Source organism: Pseudonaja textilis, chromosome 5, assembly GCF_049901715.1.
Source record: "Pseudonaja textilis isolate UNSWEBS1 chromosome 5, rPseTex1.2, whole genome shotgun sequence".
Classification (NCBI taxonomy): domain Eukaryota; kingdom Metazoa; phylum Chordata; class Lepidosauria; order Squamata; family Elapidae; genus Pseudonaja; species Pseudonaja textilis.
In genome coordinates, this window is record NC_141994.1 from 47860481 (window position 1) to 47878695 (window position 18215).

At 37.6% G+C, this 18215-nt stretch overlaps 1 protein-coding gene across 2 annotated transcripts; it reads left to right on the plus strand.

Moving 5' to 3' along the window:
• Nucleotides 1–218: 218 nt before the first annotated feature.
• LOC113433695 (extracellular serine/threonine protein kinase FAM20C-like) lies at nt 219–15799 on the plus strand. 2 transcript variants are annotated; one of them, XM_026696394.2, is made up of 10 exons: nt 219–998; nt 3122–3276; nt 4499–4577; nt 6998–7090; nt 8823–8938; nt 9284–9464; nt 10908–11017; nt 12597–12678; nt 13621–13680; nt 14497–15799. In XM_026696394.2, exons 1-10 carry the CDS (start codon nt 511–513, stop codon nt 14732–14734), a joined length of 1602 nt encoding a protein of 533 aa, XP_026552179.1. In that variant the 5' UTR covers nt 219–510; the 3' UTR covers nt 14735–15799. The 2 variants fall into 2 exon arrangements, with proteins under 2 accessions (XP_026552179.1, XP_087790918.1); XM_087934792.1 differs by lacking the exon at nt 219–998 and adding an exon at nt 2091–2157.
• Nucleotides 15800–18215: the final 2416 nt, after the last annotated feature.

The window sequence follows — 18215 nt, forward strand, 5'->3', positions numbered from 1 at the left end:
AATAAATCCTAATTATTTCTGCCAAAAAGTTCCAGTGCAAGTTGTCATGTTGCAATAGCCAGTTTTAACAACTGCTGTTGCATGACACTATGATTTGAAGAGAGGATTGGCTAATCTGCTACTATTGATTTGGAGTTTGGTCTCTTCACATTAACCTTGACTCCACCTGCTCTTCTCTTATCAACATAGTTAAAATTCATAGTCAACCTCTCTTTCCCCTCTTTTCTTGCTGGGGATTACTTGATGAAGGAAATTTTTGTAGCAGAAGTAGCTTTATTTATTTTTTCATAAGGTGATTATAACATAAATGGAGAGATTATAGTTGTTTAATTGTTTATTTTACTTGAAAAAGTTGAACTTCTGCATTTCTCCCTGAATTACAGTTCTGGAAGTACTATTCTTACTGCTATATCCTTGCAATTAGGATCAAAAAAGAAGAGAGACTTTTTCTATTTACATGTGAATCTTTGGCATTCCATTGCATTTTGCTGTATCTAATAATCCAAGAAGATGGTACGCTACTTGCCTTTTTTTCTCCAGAGGAAACTGAAAGTCACCCTTTGTCTTTTTCTCCTTATGGTTGTCCTGATACACATTGTGATAGATTTTGTTCCCTCTGCTGATTTTACGTCCTGTGGGTGTCTATCTAAAGCAACAGGTACCAAGGACCGTTCATCACCCACCTCCACATTAGCAGCTCAGAATAAGCTGAATCTGAGGAATCTTCAGGATTTTAGCAGCAGTAACAGCTCCCTGGAAAAAGGATTTCACTCAACAGAAGGTGTGTCACATGTGGGTGGCCTCAGCAATGTGGATCTCCAAGATGCCAACATCAAGCAACCGGAAACCAAAGAAAAACCCAGCCAGAAAATCAAATCCAAATTGTCTGCTCTTTTTCATCATCCTCTGTATAAGATCCCAATCCCAAAAATCACAAGGAAAGACAAACTATTTGGGATCAAGCCAAAGATGAATCTCTTCATAAAAAGTGATGAACGGTGAGAGATCCTCTTTTTCTTCTGGATGACTTATTCAGTTTGGTGTGTTCTCTTCTCGGATGAGTTTGTGTCTATTCTTGCCCAGATTCTATTATTAAATGCATAATATTTTCTTTCCCCATTTTGGAAGATTCTGATTCTTGGTACGGTAGGTTGTGTGGATAAGAAGCCAGACTAAGATTATGTTGTGTAATTTGATTCTAATTCATCCCTGAGGCATTACCTCCCATGTGACATAGTATCACCTTCTCCTCATTAGTGATGACAATCAGTTCAAGCAACTTTTCATAAAGTGAAATGGTTGCTGAGTGAACTGGTAAGAGAGAGAGAAAGGAAGAGATGGTGGGAAGATCACTGATTGTTGCCATTTCATTCAGATAAATTCTGTCCTACAGTCATGATCCATTTTCTCCCTTTTTCTGCCACTGTTGATATAAGAAGCATAATGCCCACCTAGTATGGAAAGTACTGTAATCCGAGCAGAAATGGTCTTCTACCATGAGTACTTCCTAAGACCTGTATAATAATGTCTAAGAACAATAAATAAAATCAGTACCAAAACACTCCACTCTTCTGTGATATGATTTTGCTCATATCCATCATTATCCCATCCTTTGTAGCCCTCATTTATTAAACACCATCCATTGACAACCCTGACTTGGTCTGTAGGAACTACATTCTCTGGTGTACATGCCATCCAAAGTGACATACAAATTTTTGCTAAAGTGTTTCATTTATTCAATATAAAAGATATGATCCAAACAAATAAATAAATGTAATATCCTTATCAAATGTCAGTTGCTATAAAAAGGAGCCCATATACAGTATGCTGGCCAGAAATGAGATCCCATCAAACATAGTTACATATACAAATATATCATTGCAGATACAAATGCACAGAATTTTCTGTTCCACAGTAGGAAACTGTGGGATGTGATGCACTACATGGCCATTTCAACAGATACAGGTTTAAGCTGTAATAGAAAAATGAAATCAGAAAGTCAGGTCATGCAACTATGTTTTGAAATATGCCAGCACACCAATTCTAATGTTTAGCTTCTTCATTCTACATTATTACTATGGTTGGTTGCAGTCAGCCAGATGTTTAGACTGGATTTGGCATTTTTGTTATCAAGGCCTTCCCAAGAACCTGGAATAGGTAAATGTTATTGTTTAATAATATTAAAGGTATCATTGCATGATGTAAGCTTCTTCAACAAAACTGCCTTTGTGATTGACAATGATGATTTGATCAATGCCAATGGTGTTCAAGTGGTGCTCCAGATGTTTTGGATTTTATCCAAGGCACCTATTGCTATTGGTTTTTGCTTTCATTTGCCACAGTTGTTCTACTAGTTGCAGGTTTTTATATTTTGTGTTTTTGTATGGTTCTTTCTCTTCTGTTCTGGGAAAAATAGGAAGAAGTATTAAAAATGTTCACCACCTATTATTTATAAAAATAAGCAAGACAGGAAACAAACAAATGCTTGTCTATCCATATTTTAAAATCCCAAAGCACTTTAACTTCTTCACATGTACTATTACTTTGTCTTTTTTTTTTTTGGTCCCATCAGTTCTCGCTTGCAGGCAACTTGCCTTCTAGACGAAGTACTTGCTTGCAGGCAACATCTCTTATCCTGACATTTTTTGCCTTTCTTATCCACAATCGCTAAGTTTGGAGTGCTATGTGGCACATTTAATTATTATTTTATTTGTCCAAAGCGTGTGATGTCATAGCTGCCAGTTCTTTAGCTGGTGTTGGCCTTCATCTGCACTGAGTTCTTTATAAGAACCTAGGATGGGGTTTGTTTGTTTGGTGAGTTGGTTTTTTGGTTACTTCTAGAGCAGGGCTATCAAACTCACATCATCACGGCAGCATCATGTGATGTAGTGGGACTTTTTTCTGCTTCGCTAAATTGGGTGTGGCCAGCATGTGACACATCCAGCCCATGGGCCAGAAGTTTGACAGCCCTGTTCTAGAGAATTCAGGATAGCTTTAATGTGTTGATATCTTTATCCTGTAGGTTCATTGTGCTTGTAATTCAATGTGTAAATTCAGTATTGATACATAGGATGTAATAATAACTCAATAGAGTTCTTGATTTTGTGTGTTGGATCTGCAGAATCATAAGCAACAATGCATTTCAGAACCAAAATCCTCACCCTGCTTGGCTCAATTTTTACTCTGGAATCAATCGCTATGAACTGTATGCCCGCCATGATCCTTCTCGCCATGACTTGATGGAGGATTTGGCCAAACAGAAAATTATCAGCTCAGGTATTACATAGCATCTAATTCATTTTTTGTTTTCTCATTCTGTTTTCTCTTTTCTAGTGTTTACTTTTCTAGTGTTTCCTTTCTTTGGTTCGGTATCAACCTGTTAAATTATCCACAGAGAAGTGTGTTAGAGGAAGGAGGGGTCTCTTCTGCAGATGAGCTACTTAGTACTAGCCAACCAAGCTAGGGAGTTATCTTTTTGTAGCCCACAGCCACACTTTTGGTTAACAAATTTTGCCTGAAATCCAATGGTACAAGGTGATGACATATTGGGCAGATTAGATTTCCCTGTTTATTTGTGTTACTGAATGTTTTATTTAGATATGTTAAACCAACCTGACATCTTATCTTCTTCCTTCCTCCTCCACCTGCTGTGAAAATGAACTTTTTATGTTTGGTAATTTGTTTCTGGGCTACTTGATTGCCAAAAGTGACGTTTGGGAGCCAGATAAGCTCATTAATTACATCCCCCATGGCAAGAGTTTGCCAAGATTCTCAGTGCAAACAAAAGACAGCCATGTTTCTATTTATTATTTTTAATATTTTTTTTATTTAAATACATACATGCCACTGACAAATACATGACAGCAGAATTAAGCAGCTTGATAGCTATATCTCCTCTTTAACATGTGCACAAGCATACTATAATATATAGTATACATATGCTGTATTTTGTTATAATAATTCTAACAGAAAAATACTGAAAGATGGAGATTGGGGAAATAATAATTTGATTTTGAATCTAAAATGTATAAAAAACCTGAAGCTGATGAAGAACATAAGAACACTGTAGTACTATTTAATGGATACTGGATGTATGTATACTGGATATTATATCCAAAAGAGGTTCTAGCACAGTAGGTTGTCAGATCAAAAATTAAATTTAGGGGTCAATTATTATTAAATTACTGCAGAACCACATACAGAGGGTAAGCAGTCTCTAAGTGGTAATAAAATCACTGCAGCCAATGGTCACAAAACCCGGTTTGGTAGCCATCATATTTAGGATGAAATTTGGTGTGAAACACTAAAAGTGTGAGAAAGAAGCCTACTTCGTAATCATATCTTTAAAACCAGGGTTTTTATTCAATGAACACTTTTCAAGGAGGTATCCTCTTTGAATGAACAAGATAAATGGATCATTTTATTCTCATCTATAAAATAAAAAATGCAGCAATCTGAATCGCTTCATGAGCTCTAATGCTTGTTAATGTCATTTCAGTTCAGAAGCCTGGAGGAACTCAACTGAAGCTTATCATGACTTTTCCTAATCATGGCCAAGCTCTCTTCAAACCTATGAAGTAAGGCACCTTGATACAGTAATTGTGATCCCCTCCAAAATGGGCTGTTTGGATATGCTGAGAGTATAATTGCAAAGGCAATTCTAGCTGAAAATTTGGGGATTTCAGGCTGACATGGGAGAGTGCTATTTACTTATATCATGGACCTGAGCATCTTTTATAGCATTGCACCAATCCTTGATGGCTTTACATTAAACCTACACTTTATAAATTAATTGGTAGCTAAAGCATTTTTGTATAGCAAGCTGATAAGGTAATCCTGGCATTGGCATCTGTATCCCAAGTGAAAAAGACGTTTGTTTGCTAAACACACTTAGGCAAATGGCTCTATCAAAAGCAATTAAATGTAAGCATCAAAATGTAAAGTCAGGTACGAAGGCTACTGACTAGAAGGATGCCTCCATATAGGTTTCTTGGCAAAAGGTCATAAAGGCTATTGTAGGAAAATAATACATGTGCCCCAGTGGTGGGATTCAAATGTTTTTACTACCGATTCTGTGGGCGTGGCTTGGTGGGTGTGGCTGGATACTGTAAAATCTCCAGAGGTGGTATTTGCTGGTTCTCCGAACACTCAAAATTTCTGCTACTGGTTCTCCAGAACTGGGCAGAACCTGCTGAATACTACCTCTGATGTGTCTCTTTGCTGGGAAGCCTGTTTCTATATCCCAGGCCAGAAGTGGTATTCAGCAGGTTCTGACCAGTTCTGGAGAACCGGTAGCAGAAATTTTGAGTAGTTCGAAGAACCAGCAAATACCACCTATGACTGGAGATTTTACAGTATCCTTCCCTTGCCATGCTCACCAAGCCACGCCCACAGAACCGCTAGTAAAAATATTTGAATCCCACCACTGATACCAGACAGTGTATTTACAAGGCTGGCATTGAAACAGAAATGGATTGACTTGCTCTGTATTTCTCATGGAGTTTCATCTGCAGAAAAAATGTCATGGCCACAGGAGTAATATAATAAATCATAAACATCTGCAAATCTGATTACAAATTAAAGGTGGAATTTAAGTGTTCTTTCCAAAATAGGCACATCTCAGTGTATTGGGAACATCTGGGAAAATAGCTCAAAATACTAACAGGCAGTGTCATACTTTAATTAGAATTAGAACCAAAAATATTCAAAGCTTCAGAAAAAAAAAATAACATTTACAACCCTTTAAAGCATTTTGTAATCCCTATATCCTAGCAAAATAACAGCAACCTTGCATTTCTGTTCCCTATCAGCATGCCTGCTTTCCCTAACTTAGTGCCATATTCATAGGTTTTCGGATTGATTGCACTGAATATTTAATAGAAATGTCCTTCAACTTACTCTGAAATTTTCTACCACAAGATGGTAACATATGGCGCTATAGTAAAAAATAGTTCTCCTTATTACCACCCTAACACAGTTGTAGCTACTGCAGAGTTCGGTTTTGATGGAGAGGTGTGACCTCTGCTGGTGAAAGGTTTAAATTGAAGTTCTTAATGTTTTTCAAGCTGGAATCCACAATCCCAACACTTCCCTTTTGGAAATAATGGACACTGTAATCCAAACATTCCTGGAAAGGTCTGGATTGAGAACAATCTTTAAAATGATAAAATTGAATAACTTTAATTGGATGCTAGTTTGTTTGAACAGATCCAGCTGAAAGACTGTAACTCTACAAAGCATGCACTTTGCATACAAAATGTCTCCAACATCTCCAGATAGATCAGGGGTGTCAAACTCAATTTCATTGAAGGCCGCATCAGGGTGGTGTTTGACCTAAGGGAGCCAGAGTGGGCATGGCCAGCTTGATGTCACTCGTGTCAGGGGCGCCTGTGGTGGACTGAGCGCTCTGCCAGTGAAAATGGATTCACGAGCTCCATTTCCAGCCCCAGCAGCCTCCTGCAGCCCTCTGCAGTGAAACTGGAGCTTGGGGGGATGTGCATGCCCCCCTGGGCCCCATTTTTAGCCGTGATGGCTTTCTGTAGCCCTCTGCCAACATAAACGGAGCTCTGCAGGGGCCATGCGTGGCCCTCCAAGTTCTGTTTTCACTGGCACTCTGGGCTGGTCCTTCACTATTTCCAGGGCGGGCCCATGGGCCAGATCTAAGCAACCCGGGGGCTGGATTCAGCCCATGGGCCTTGAGTTTGACACCCTTGAGATAGATTGACAAAATATCAACCACTTGAAGCCACACGAGTTACTACTGCTGTAAAATACCGAGATGATGGATGGAAAGCTGACTTGCTGTAAGAACCTTGCACATTTCTTGACAATTTCCCTATATATGAGCATCTGCCAAATGTTGACATCTTCCCAGAATTCCCAGTAACACCATATTGTTGGGGAATTCTGTGAGCAGGATGAAGTATCTTAGGGAAACTATGATATCTGGTATTTTTGTTTCTGATATCTCATTCTACTCTTCTCTCTGCCTTCCTAGGCAAACCCGAGACCAGGAAACTTCAGAAGACTTCTTTTACTTTTCAGACTTTGAGCGACACAATGCAGAAATATCAGCTTTTCACTTGGACAGGTAAGTTCAGTCTAATTCTCTTCTTCAGAATATACCTATGCTTTATTTTTGGGAAGTGGTTAGTAAAAATAATGCCATAGTTTAATCCTAGACAAATTCAGGTTTTGGCATTTTCTGTTGCAGAATAATCCCAGTAGTACAGGAAAAAAACCTCTACTTAGGCTCTTTCGAGCTGTTGTTATCAGAGTAGACAAGGCTGAGTAGTGAAGACAACTTCCTGCCCTGAATGTGAGTAGAAAGAATGATGAGATATACACCATTATAATAAATAACAATATAATAAAAATAACAGTATAACTAGCCTGATGCTTTAAAACGGGGTTTGAGAAGACACCTGAAAAAAACAAGGACACCAACGGGTCACTGAATAAATCAAGCAAGAGTTCTTAGTCAAGGCTCAAATGACCAGACTCAAATTATCTTACTTCGGACATATTATGTGGAAACCTGGAGAAGGGTCTAAATCTGGGGAAAGTGAAAGGAAAGAGGAGGATAAGGTGACAGCAGCAAGATGGTGGATTCAGTTACAGTGGCAATGACTGCAATGTTGGAAAACTTGAAAGACCAGATTAGGACAAATCACCATGGAGAAAATCTATTTATGCCATTGCTAGGAATTGAAAATGACTTGATGGCACATAATCAATCAAAATAGTGGTTTTGTCTGATATGAGATCCAGGCATACAACAAGCTATAGAACAGGGTTGGGTAATCTATAACCTTTTAGATTTTGTGGGAATATAAATCTGAATATCCTTGATTACAGGGTTATGGTGTTTACTTAAAGGAAACAGGAATCCTAACACTTCTGGATGACCACAGGTTTTCACCATTTGATCTAGTGTGTTGAGACCATGACAAAGTTATTGGTAGCCATTTTGAAACTCTAGCTCTGCTTTGTGTATCCAAGATTACATTGAGTATTCTGTGTTTATATGAGGTCTGGGCATTTCAAAGCTTATCCATCACTGAGTTCAGATTAGCCTCAGTTAAAAACTATCCTTGAAGGGTACAGCCCAATTTCTAGCAGGGTTTACTACACCTTTGCCCTGCGTCTCTAAGCAGTTGGGAAGCCCCATTTAATTTTCAGAGCAAAGGGAGCATTCTGAGGAATTTAGGTGAGGCTTCTAATTCACTCAGAGCATTGCTGTTATAATCCAAACTCTCCAAAATAAGAAGCAATCCATCAAAGAATCCCTGTTCAAGATCTTGGAGCCACGGCAGCCCTTTATATAGGGATTGCTCACGGCTCGGCGGCCAATGACAGGGCTTTGAATCTCCCGCGATCGGCTCGGCCAATCACGGTTGATTCTTAGCGCACCAATCACGGCTGTTCAGTTGACCAATCCGGTTGCGGTCCGTGTGGACCAATCAGGATTCAGTGTTTGGAGTATGCTAATATAGAACAGAACCAATAATAAATACTTTGTATTGATGTTTTGTTGAGTTTATCTACCTCTGTAGAGAATACAGAAAAATTTCCATAAAGGATCTGGCAGAAGATGATACAAGATACCTTTCAATGCACCCAGTCCATAGCAACTTGCTAAGCTAGAAGGCAAATCTCAGGTTGAGGCTTGAGGCCTACATCATAATGTGGTGGCGAATACAACTATTAGAAAAAAATAATTGATATCATTTGATTGTAGGTTCTATGACATTAAAACTGTATAGGCTAAGCTATCTATTCATTATTCCAACTTTTCTCCTGCATTTGCCTTTTCCATGCAGGATTTTGGACTTTAGAAGAATTCCTCCAGTTTCTGGACGCTTGGTGAACATAAGTGAGGAAATTCGTGACATTACAACAGATAAGAAACTGTTTAAAACGTTTTTCATCTCCCCTGGTGAGTATCTACCTGCCCCATTCTTGACATCTTTCCCCCAACTTTGGAAACAATGAATAATTGTATCTTTGAATTTATGGGGGTAATTGTGTAAATCTTTCCCAATAAACTGCCATTTAGATTTAGTGTGGCTGCTACAATTCCTGGCCAGCTTCACCACTGCATTGTATTAAATGCAACAGTTTAGAGAAGACCAAGGCAGATTAACTATGACAGGAATTTAAAGTATTCCCTGCTCTCTTCAAATCTATAAGACAGGTGGTGACATGATCTATCACAGAAAAAATGTCTCTGTGTTGCAGTTCCCTAATTTTTGCTTCCCTTCATTTTGCCTGCATCAACCAGCTGGCAACACCTGTTTCTTTGGTGAGTGCTCTTACTATTGCTCCACTGAACATGCTTTGTGTGGAAAACCTGACCAGCTTGAGGGATCCATGGCAGCCTTGTTGCCTGACAAAACGATAGCTGAACGCCAGTCTTGGCGGAGTCCCTGGAGGCGTTCCTATTCCAAGTTCAAGAAAGCTGAGTGAGTATCCAAAAGGAGAAAAGAAAAACCACTACTTAAAAGACAAAAAGAATATTCTAGAATCTAGACAGAGTGGAGACAAATGAGATGGTTGGGGAAACAGGATAATCAAAGAAAGAAGAAAGGGAGGCACTTAGTCTAAACTCAAGGGAATCTGTACAAACCATGAAGGTACATCCCTCAGCCCACCAATTTGGCCATCTTGCCTCCCCGCCCCATTTCTGTTTTGCATCTATTTTACTTTTTTTAAAAAAATCTTCTTCATTTTATGCTCATGTGAATACCACACCTACAAAAGTGGCTCCTTTATCACTAGTGGCTTGGAGAAGCTGATTCTGTTTAAAATAGATTAAAGTATGGGTCTGAAGTTGCTAATAGAAATAGATGTTCTTTTCTATATGTAAATATAGATAAATATCTTGAGCTTCAGATACAAGATCAAAAAAGATTCAGAAATCTAAAAATTTTTAAAAAGTAAACTTACAACCATGACAGAACATACATATCAACAGAAAGCTATATTTCCCTATTCATCATTGTATAAATAAATGCTGATCTGTTACCTGTCTGGTACAATATTCTGGAAATGAAGAAGAGGAAATGAACCTCTTATTTTAAGAGGTTGAGACATACTGCTTCATACCTGTGGTATGTCACAAAAATACATCATATTTCTGGGCCACTTTCTCTATTTCTGCTGCTTTTCTTAAGATCTCAGGATCAAGGTTCACCCTATCAGCAATGGGAAGTGCCAGCACATTTTCATTGCTTTGAATAGGGAGCAAAGGGAGCAAAATTTCATTGTGCCATTTATTCTCATGGTAATTTTACTGGCAGAAAGAGGAAAAGATGCTTCAGAGATTTTCCTGGTTTCAATGTCATCACTTAGTATGCATCTGCATGAGTGGAAAAAGAGAGGAGTCACTTGTAGATCAGCTCACACAGCAAAGTATTTTGGCCTTTGTTTAAGTAATTGCTGCATCATGCAAACAAGCTCAAAAGAATTTCTGTACCCCTACAGCGTGCATTTGCAAAATGACAAAATGCATAAGGTGACCTGAGGAAGCAGTTCAACCAAAGCTGCTTTTTTCCAATATGAGATTTATTTATTTTGCTATTAAGACTACATGTACACTACCATTTTCCAATACACCTCCGCAGTTTAAAATAGACAAAATAACATTAAAATGAAGAATAACTAAATTATATTTGAAAACACATCATGGATATTTTATGTTGGTAAATATTCTTACACTCAAAAGTGTACAACAGTGGTGGTTGGGAAAGGGAGAGAAAACTGGATAAACAGAATACTAAAAGTGAACTACAGTAAATGATTAACTATTAGAAACCTGTCCAAAGCAATGAATTTTTGAGGCCTTTATGAACAGAGACATTAGGCCAAAAATTTAGCAGATATTTCACAATGGCTGACCTTTCCAGGTGGGAGCTGAATGAAAATTACTGTGCTCAGGTTCAAAAGACACCACCCTATAACAACACGGCCCGACTTCTGAGTCTCATTGACATGACCATACTTGATTTTCTCATGGGTAAGTATGTTAATGTATTTATATTGGGGACAAGGGACCTGGATCGGTGGTAGCAGAAGGCAGGGGCAGAAGGCCCCAGATCAAGCCTCTGATTCAGACTCTGTCTGGCATTTCCATTGCAGATGTTTCAGCTCAGCTTGCAGGAGGGAGACTAGGGTGCTAAAGTTTCTTAACTATAAGGCCCATTGCATCTTGCAAAACAAAGGATCTTTGTCTGTGTAAAACTGGCTGCCCACCAACTTCTCCAGAATAGTCTTTCACTGGCAATACATTGTGCTGAAATTCACAAGAAAACAATAGTTCCTTCAGTAACGTTTCTCAAAATGGCTTGTTCTGGCCTTTTTTTTTTTTTTTTTTTAGCATTGCCTTACAATTCCAGAAGGGGACATTCTTTTTCTCAGCTGGTTATCCCACTTCAGAAGAATCAAACTCAGACCAGTTAAAACTTGTCACAGTAAGGAATGTAGAGCTCTGCAACTTAACTAACTTTCAGAACCCTGAATAATTTCAGAAAGTTCATTGAAGGCCTTATATATTCACCATTTACCAAGGCCTACTGTTGGTTGATTTAGCCCAGTTCTGTCTAACTGTCAGTGGCTCTTGCAGGTTTCATTAACAGGTTTCATTTTATATAGTAAAAAGTGTAACTTATTTTAGCTCTTTTTTTCAGCTTCAGGTTAATATGCAAACAAAGTTTCACCTTTCAGACTTACACAGAGACAAAACTTTAATCTTTTCCTTAGGGTTTTCAGGATGCATGTAAGAAAATTCAGATAAAATGTGGCTTGCTAAAAACTATTCAAATTTCTACTCAACATACAATGGTTTATTATAGTTTATAATGGCAAACATGTGTTGCTATGCCCTCTAGTGGAAGCATTGCATTTTTTTCATATTCATATCCTATACCCCATATTTCAACAATAGACATATACAGTATAAGCATTTAGAGGATTGGCCATCCGATCTATTCCCAATTTTTGCTCCAAAAATGCAACTGCTTATTATGTATTGTTATTACAATGTTTAACTGACCAGTCAGAGTAACCTATTTGATTAATGGGCAACAGAAGCAGAAACATAGCATCTTAAAAGGTAATATAATCTATTCAAATACTGATAATCTGCCTTGTTAAATGCTCCTCAGTTAGAGGATTAGAAAAGGTTTACACACATTCACTTTCCCTTCCTATAAATCAGGTTGTATTCTACATGACCTTTGGCTTTGAAAATTCATATTCTTTATCTCTTGCAGTATAAGTAATATAGTTCATCCATTATTTAGCATGTTTAGCCCTCTTTTTAAAATGTAGACTCAGACAAATACACTTCTTACAGTGGCAGAGGAGTGATATATGTTTATATCCTAATATTATATATTCTAATGGCCACCTAAGAACTGGATCACTCTCAAGATAATTCTCTGTCTGAACAGAATCATGTCAGAAACAGTACTGAGTGACGGTTGGCATCCATATTTCCCAAAGAACAAATGTACTATGTACTTTTGGTCTTATAGCTCTGGTATGGGCAAATTTTGGTGACACATTTTCTTCCACTGCTTTTTCTTTATCTGCAGGAAATATGGACAGGCACCACTATGAGACATTTGAAAAGTTTGGTAACCACACTTTTTATCTTCACCTGGACAATGGCAGAGGGTGAGAAAGTGCTGCTATCTTCCTAAGGGTGGGCAAGAGATTTTGGAAAGCTTTTGAATTCTGACTATAATTATCTGTATCTTTGAAAGCAGGGCTAACACCAGAGGTTATCTCAGTACATTCTTCAGATGTATGGGGGATGCGATGTGCCTGGCTACAAAATCTGGAACTGTAGCTCCAACACATTTTGGAAAGTCCCAGTTTAAAAAAACAATAACAACTATTCTGCACTAATTCAAAATAACTCCCTCCCCCCCATTGTGGGATAGACTTTGAAAGCAAGAGTTTACAAGTTAAGGGTTTCAAACAAGGAAGAGCTAGTTGCAAAGTAGCCTTGTGCTAGAATCCAGTGAACATAGTCTCTGCTGTCTCAGCATTTGGCAAATATTGTTTGGATGCCAAGGAATACTTATCTACTGGCACTATTTACGCATGATAAGGAGAATTATAATTTACTTCAAGACTACAGCGATAGTATTATTCTAAAATTTAACAGTAGAATGACATTATATAAAATATAACATTACAAGCAGTATGATTAGAAGAATTCCTACCAACTGTACCATGTTTTACCTCTGGATAATTCATTTCTTCTCAGTAACAGAATAAGATAACTACATTATCCAGCTGTGTTTAATTTTCACATTGTATTTCAACAGCAGCATTTGAATTGTGTACAATAACCCCTTGAGATGAACTCATGTCATGTACTGATCAGTCTGTTGGATTAGACTGGGAGATCCAGATTCAAGCTCCAAGTAACAGGATTATTCACTGTTTTAGTCCAACATATATCAGGATTGTTGTGGGGATAAAATTAGAGGACAGAATGCAGTTTTATGCCTCTTCTTTCTCTGAAGAACAGGGAAATTGTTTGTAATGGATAGCATCCTTTCTCCCCCAAACTATGCCCTAATCTGCTATTTTTATTCTTGTTCTCAGGTTTGGGAGACATTCTCATGATGAAATGTCTATTCTAACTCCTCTTCGTCAGTGCTGCATGTAAGGATAATTTTTTACCTCTCAAAATTTGCATTTGCTGGGGTAATATAATTTAGGATGGTTTAAGAAAGTTCCAGATTTCTGCAATGAAAAACTAATGTTACTCGTAAATAAGATTGTCAAGGTGCTCTCTCAAAAGTGCTGTTTTTTTAGTATGAGGACATCCATCACACATCCAAAACCTCCATTGTTTAGTTTGTTCAGGAGAGTAGATCGTATGTGGGAGCGAGAGTAATTTCTGTTGACCTGTTTCTTACCACTAGTCCAATATTGCTGAGACGACTCAAAATCCTTTATTTATTTAATTGTGAGATTTATTTGCCACCCATCTCATATCCAATGATTTGGATACTTCTTGACTGTGTAAACAACAAAAGGCATGCCCATTAATTACATTTACCCATACAATGGTCCTGACAGCCTAATTCAGTCTTTCTCAAAGAGAATGTCCTCAAAGAGATATTGGGCTTCCATAATTTGTTTGTAATCTGAACCAGAGAACCTTTTGTAAACAGCACCAAATTAAGGCTTATTCAATTGAGTCATAAGGAATGGATTTTTCCCAAATACCCATAGCATAATATTATTTTTAAGCTTAGCAATTAGTGCAGAAATTATAGTACTTTACTGAATTCCATAATAATTATGAGCATTTCTCACCTTGACAGTTCTAAGACTTCTCATGACTGTCCTGATACATAATGGTATTTCAAGTCCATATGCATTTATTTTAATTAAAATGCATTAATAGAAATACTAAATATATTTTCTTTCTCCTGTATATATTCTCTTTTCCTTTTTGTTATTGTCTCCTAGTATTAAAAAGTCAACTTTCCTGCGGCTGCAACTGCTTGCTACTGAGCCTTTTCGCTTGAGTGATGTCATGCGTGAATCATTAGCCTCAGATCCCCTGTCTCCAGTCTTATCAGAACCTCATCTGGAAGCATTGGATCGACGACTCAAAAAGATATTGGATATGGTGGAAAACTGCAAGAAGGCAGATGGACATAAAGAAGTAATAGTCGATGACTTAAAAGGAAACCAGTATTTTTAGTTCACAGTAGCTAGAGAAGTCTCTACTGTAGGTAAGACACTAGTGGTCTTACCTACTGTATACATATAATAACCCCAACCTGCTATTTCTGTTTACTCATGAAGAAATTATTTCAGATCTACCATTGCTATTTATTGGGGAGGGGGGCATCTATAGTTTCTTGAGTTCCAATATGGAACTGTGAACTTTGTCCACTGCCAGAACAGACCATTTGTTCATTTAAGTAAGGTCTGGATGACCTGTTGCCTTAACAGTCATGCACAGCGAGAGATCAATTCTGACTATGGTGCCAACTTCCAGTCAATTCCTCCAGGCTGCCTCTTGAGAGAGAAGAGTATCAGGAGTAAAAAGGGATTGGAGGCTGGGGAGAGTTCATAGTGTCTCTTGGGTCACCAGTTCCCTGAAGTTGCCCAGGAGGTTCCCTCAGCTGCTCTTGATAGGAAAAAAGTTATCTACTTCTGACAACTTCTAACCTGTGGTTCTCCAGATATTCTTGTACAACATCTGCTAGCAACATCCAGAAGCAACGGCCAATGAAATAGCCAATGAAGGTTGCTGTTCAAAAGCATCTTGACAGACACAGGTTGCCTACCCGTCCTTGGATAGGTGGATTCAAAGGAAAACATACACACATAGTTACATGAATGATTTAATATGGCTGCCCACGAACTGGTTTTTATGGCCTTTTGGATGGAAATTTTGTTTAAAGCAATTGAAGAAATACTATTGTAGCTACTGGTCAATAACTGTATGACAAATTTATTGGGAACTTCAGGTATGAGTGTTCTTATTTCTCCAAGAATATAACAAATGAATGAATAACAAATTGTTTTAATGATATTTCAGGGGAAAGAAGCCAAGATATATTTTCTGCTGAAAATGACAAGCAAATGTGCCATGGTTTATTCAGGGTATTGTGTTAACTCTGAAAATATTCCATCATGTTTATTAATTGTGCCTCAATGTTAATATATATCTTTTTCAAGTTTTTCACAGCAACAGATTTTCTAGATTCTGTTAAATAAGAGTGTAAGATGAAAATAAATACCCAGAATATGATATAAATATGTGTTTAACTTCTATGTTAGCTATACCTATGGGATGCAACAGACAATTTTTATCTTATATTGAAAATTAAGCTTCAATACAGGATCATCCTCAATTTTGACCTATTGAGGCCAATTGGCAGCACATCTGGAAAAAGCCCAAAATGGATAAATCTCTGATTTGATGTATATTCATTGTGCACAAATATATAGATAGGGATATAGCTCTGTTAGTCTTATGCAATTAAGAGTCAAACACCTTAAGAATTAACAAGTTTATTGTAGAAAAACATTTCACAGACTAAAGTCATCAGATGCAAAGAATTTCAATCCATAAAAATGTATACCATAACAAATTATAATTTCAAAGGAATTAAAAGACTTGGTCCTTGATACAGTAGATTAACAATTGTCCCTATGAAAATGTTATGACCAAGAAGTCCAGGATGCATAATCACCTAACTAAATCCTAGTTGCATTAGACATGCTTTAACCATTATACATTTATAAATGCATGAGAATTATGATCATAATAAGTTTTTATCTGTCACCTTTATAACAGAATACTTAATTTGATTCATTAGCTCAGACTTTGTGCTAAAGCTCATATACTTTGTAGAGGGAAAAATGAAATGAAAAAGCAGAGTTTAAAAACTTTAAGTAGTGTTAAAGTATCTGTAGAAAATCACACAGATTGCCTGGTAGTTTCCAATCCAACTTCTACCAGGTCAAAACCTCCTTAGTTTCTTGAGATTAACCAAAGTGGGATTAATGAACCACCTAGGTGACTTGTAATTTTTACTGAGTTAACTTGGTAGCATATGCTCACTGGCATATGCTTTACTCTTTTTTATCTGGACACATTGACATCCTGTCCTAACTTGTGAACATGGAGTTGTTATAAGCATAAATTGTGAATTATAACTTGTAACCCACCCAAAGTAGCTGTCTCTTTTTAGAATCTTGGCAGTCAGCACTTAGGGCCAAGGAGGAAACAGTCAAAGCCTACTGTGATTGGGCAACAAAGAGCAGAGCTGAAATTCATTAGCTGCTGGACAATCACCCCTCTCACTTCATAAAAGGTATCAGAGAGTAAATACAGGAAATTGACAAACACAAGATTGAAGTCCATTTCAACCTTTGTTATTGTGGGGTCACTTGCACCTAAGATAAATATCTGCACTGACCCTTTTTCTGATCATATGGAATTGTACAGATGCTCTTTTTCTAGTTCCAATAAAATAAGGGAGGCCTGCTCTTTCCTCCCCTCCTTTGTTGAAAATCTGAGGTGAATAGGGAAAATAGGAGCCCATTTTCCAAAGCACCTGAAGGCCAAAGAGGAAATAATGGCTGAAAACTGATCAAGGAGAAATTCAACCTAGAAATAAAGAGAAATTTTCTGACAGTGTGAACAATCAACCAATGGAACAGCTTGCCTTTAGAAGTTGTGGGTGCTTCATCACTGGAAGTTTTCAAGAAGAGTCTGGACAGCCATCTGTCAGAAATGGTATAGGAACTCCTGCTTGAGCAGGGATTCGACTAGATGACCCGCAAGGTCCCTTCCAACTTTGTTATTTATTTATTTAAGAGTTATAATTCAGAAAACAAAATGTAAACAGAGAAGGCAAGCTACAAAAAAGAAACAGATTCTAGTGGAGGCTGACTAGTGATTAGAGGGCATGCTCAATTCACCCAAAACTTACCCAACTAGCAATGCCCACAAAAGGCAGCAGTGACTTTATGATACAAATCCCTTACTACTTGTGCGGACATCTGATGAAAGCAGCATATTTTGCAGCATGAAAATATGATATATATTTCACTGCTTGCTCCTCTTACCACAGCTCTGAACTAATCTCTATGCACTTTCCAGATAATGGGAGATAGACTATTATGGATTTTATATACCACAAAGCTGTGAAAAGTTTTCAACTTCAGAGGAAAATATCTACATTTATTTTTAAGATGACTTAGAACTTGTGCTGGGAACAAGATGAGAAGAATATCATGTATCCAGAGGGAAAAATGGAATTGCCAGATCGTAACGAATGACAGGCCCAGAGACTAGTATTAAAGGTTATATTTCCATGCATCTATTTTTGCTGCTTAGCTTTAGGATCTTTAAAGTATTATCTATTAGTTTTTAAGTTTACAACTAAGTATGTTGGCATATGCTGTCCTTCACTAATTATCCCTGTTCTGACACAATGCACCTGCTGAATGATGCTGTTCTTACATACCTAATGGAAAGGGATGGGCTCATTTTCCAATCATTTTCCCCACAAAAGTACCAACTGCAAATGGGAGAACCATCTCTCCCACAGTTAGATTAATTTAGGTGAATGCTTACACACAAGGATCCCCAAACTTGGCAACTTTAAGACTTGTGGACTTCAACTCCCAGAATTCTCCAGCCAGCATAACTATGAGAGAAT

Bases quoted from the DNA above. Each gene is read 5' to 3' on its own strand.
- LOC113433695 (XM_026696394.2), top strand. From the start codon at position 511: ATGGTACGCTACTTGCCTTTTTTTCTCCAGAGGAAACTGAAAGTCACC. The intron at 999-3,121 runs GTGAGAGATCCT...TTGGATCTGCAG, and splicing joins TTCATAAAAAGTGATGAACG to AATCATAAGCAACAATGCAT. The intron at 8,939-9,283 runs GTGAGTATCTAC...TGCATCAACCAG, and splicing joins AACGTTTTTCATCTCCCCTG to CTGGCAACACCTGTTTCTTT.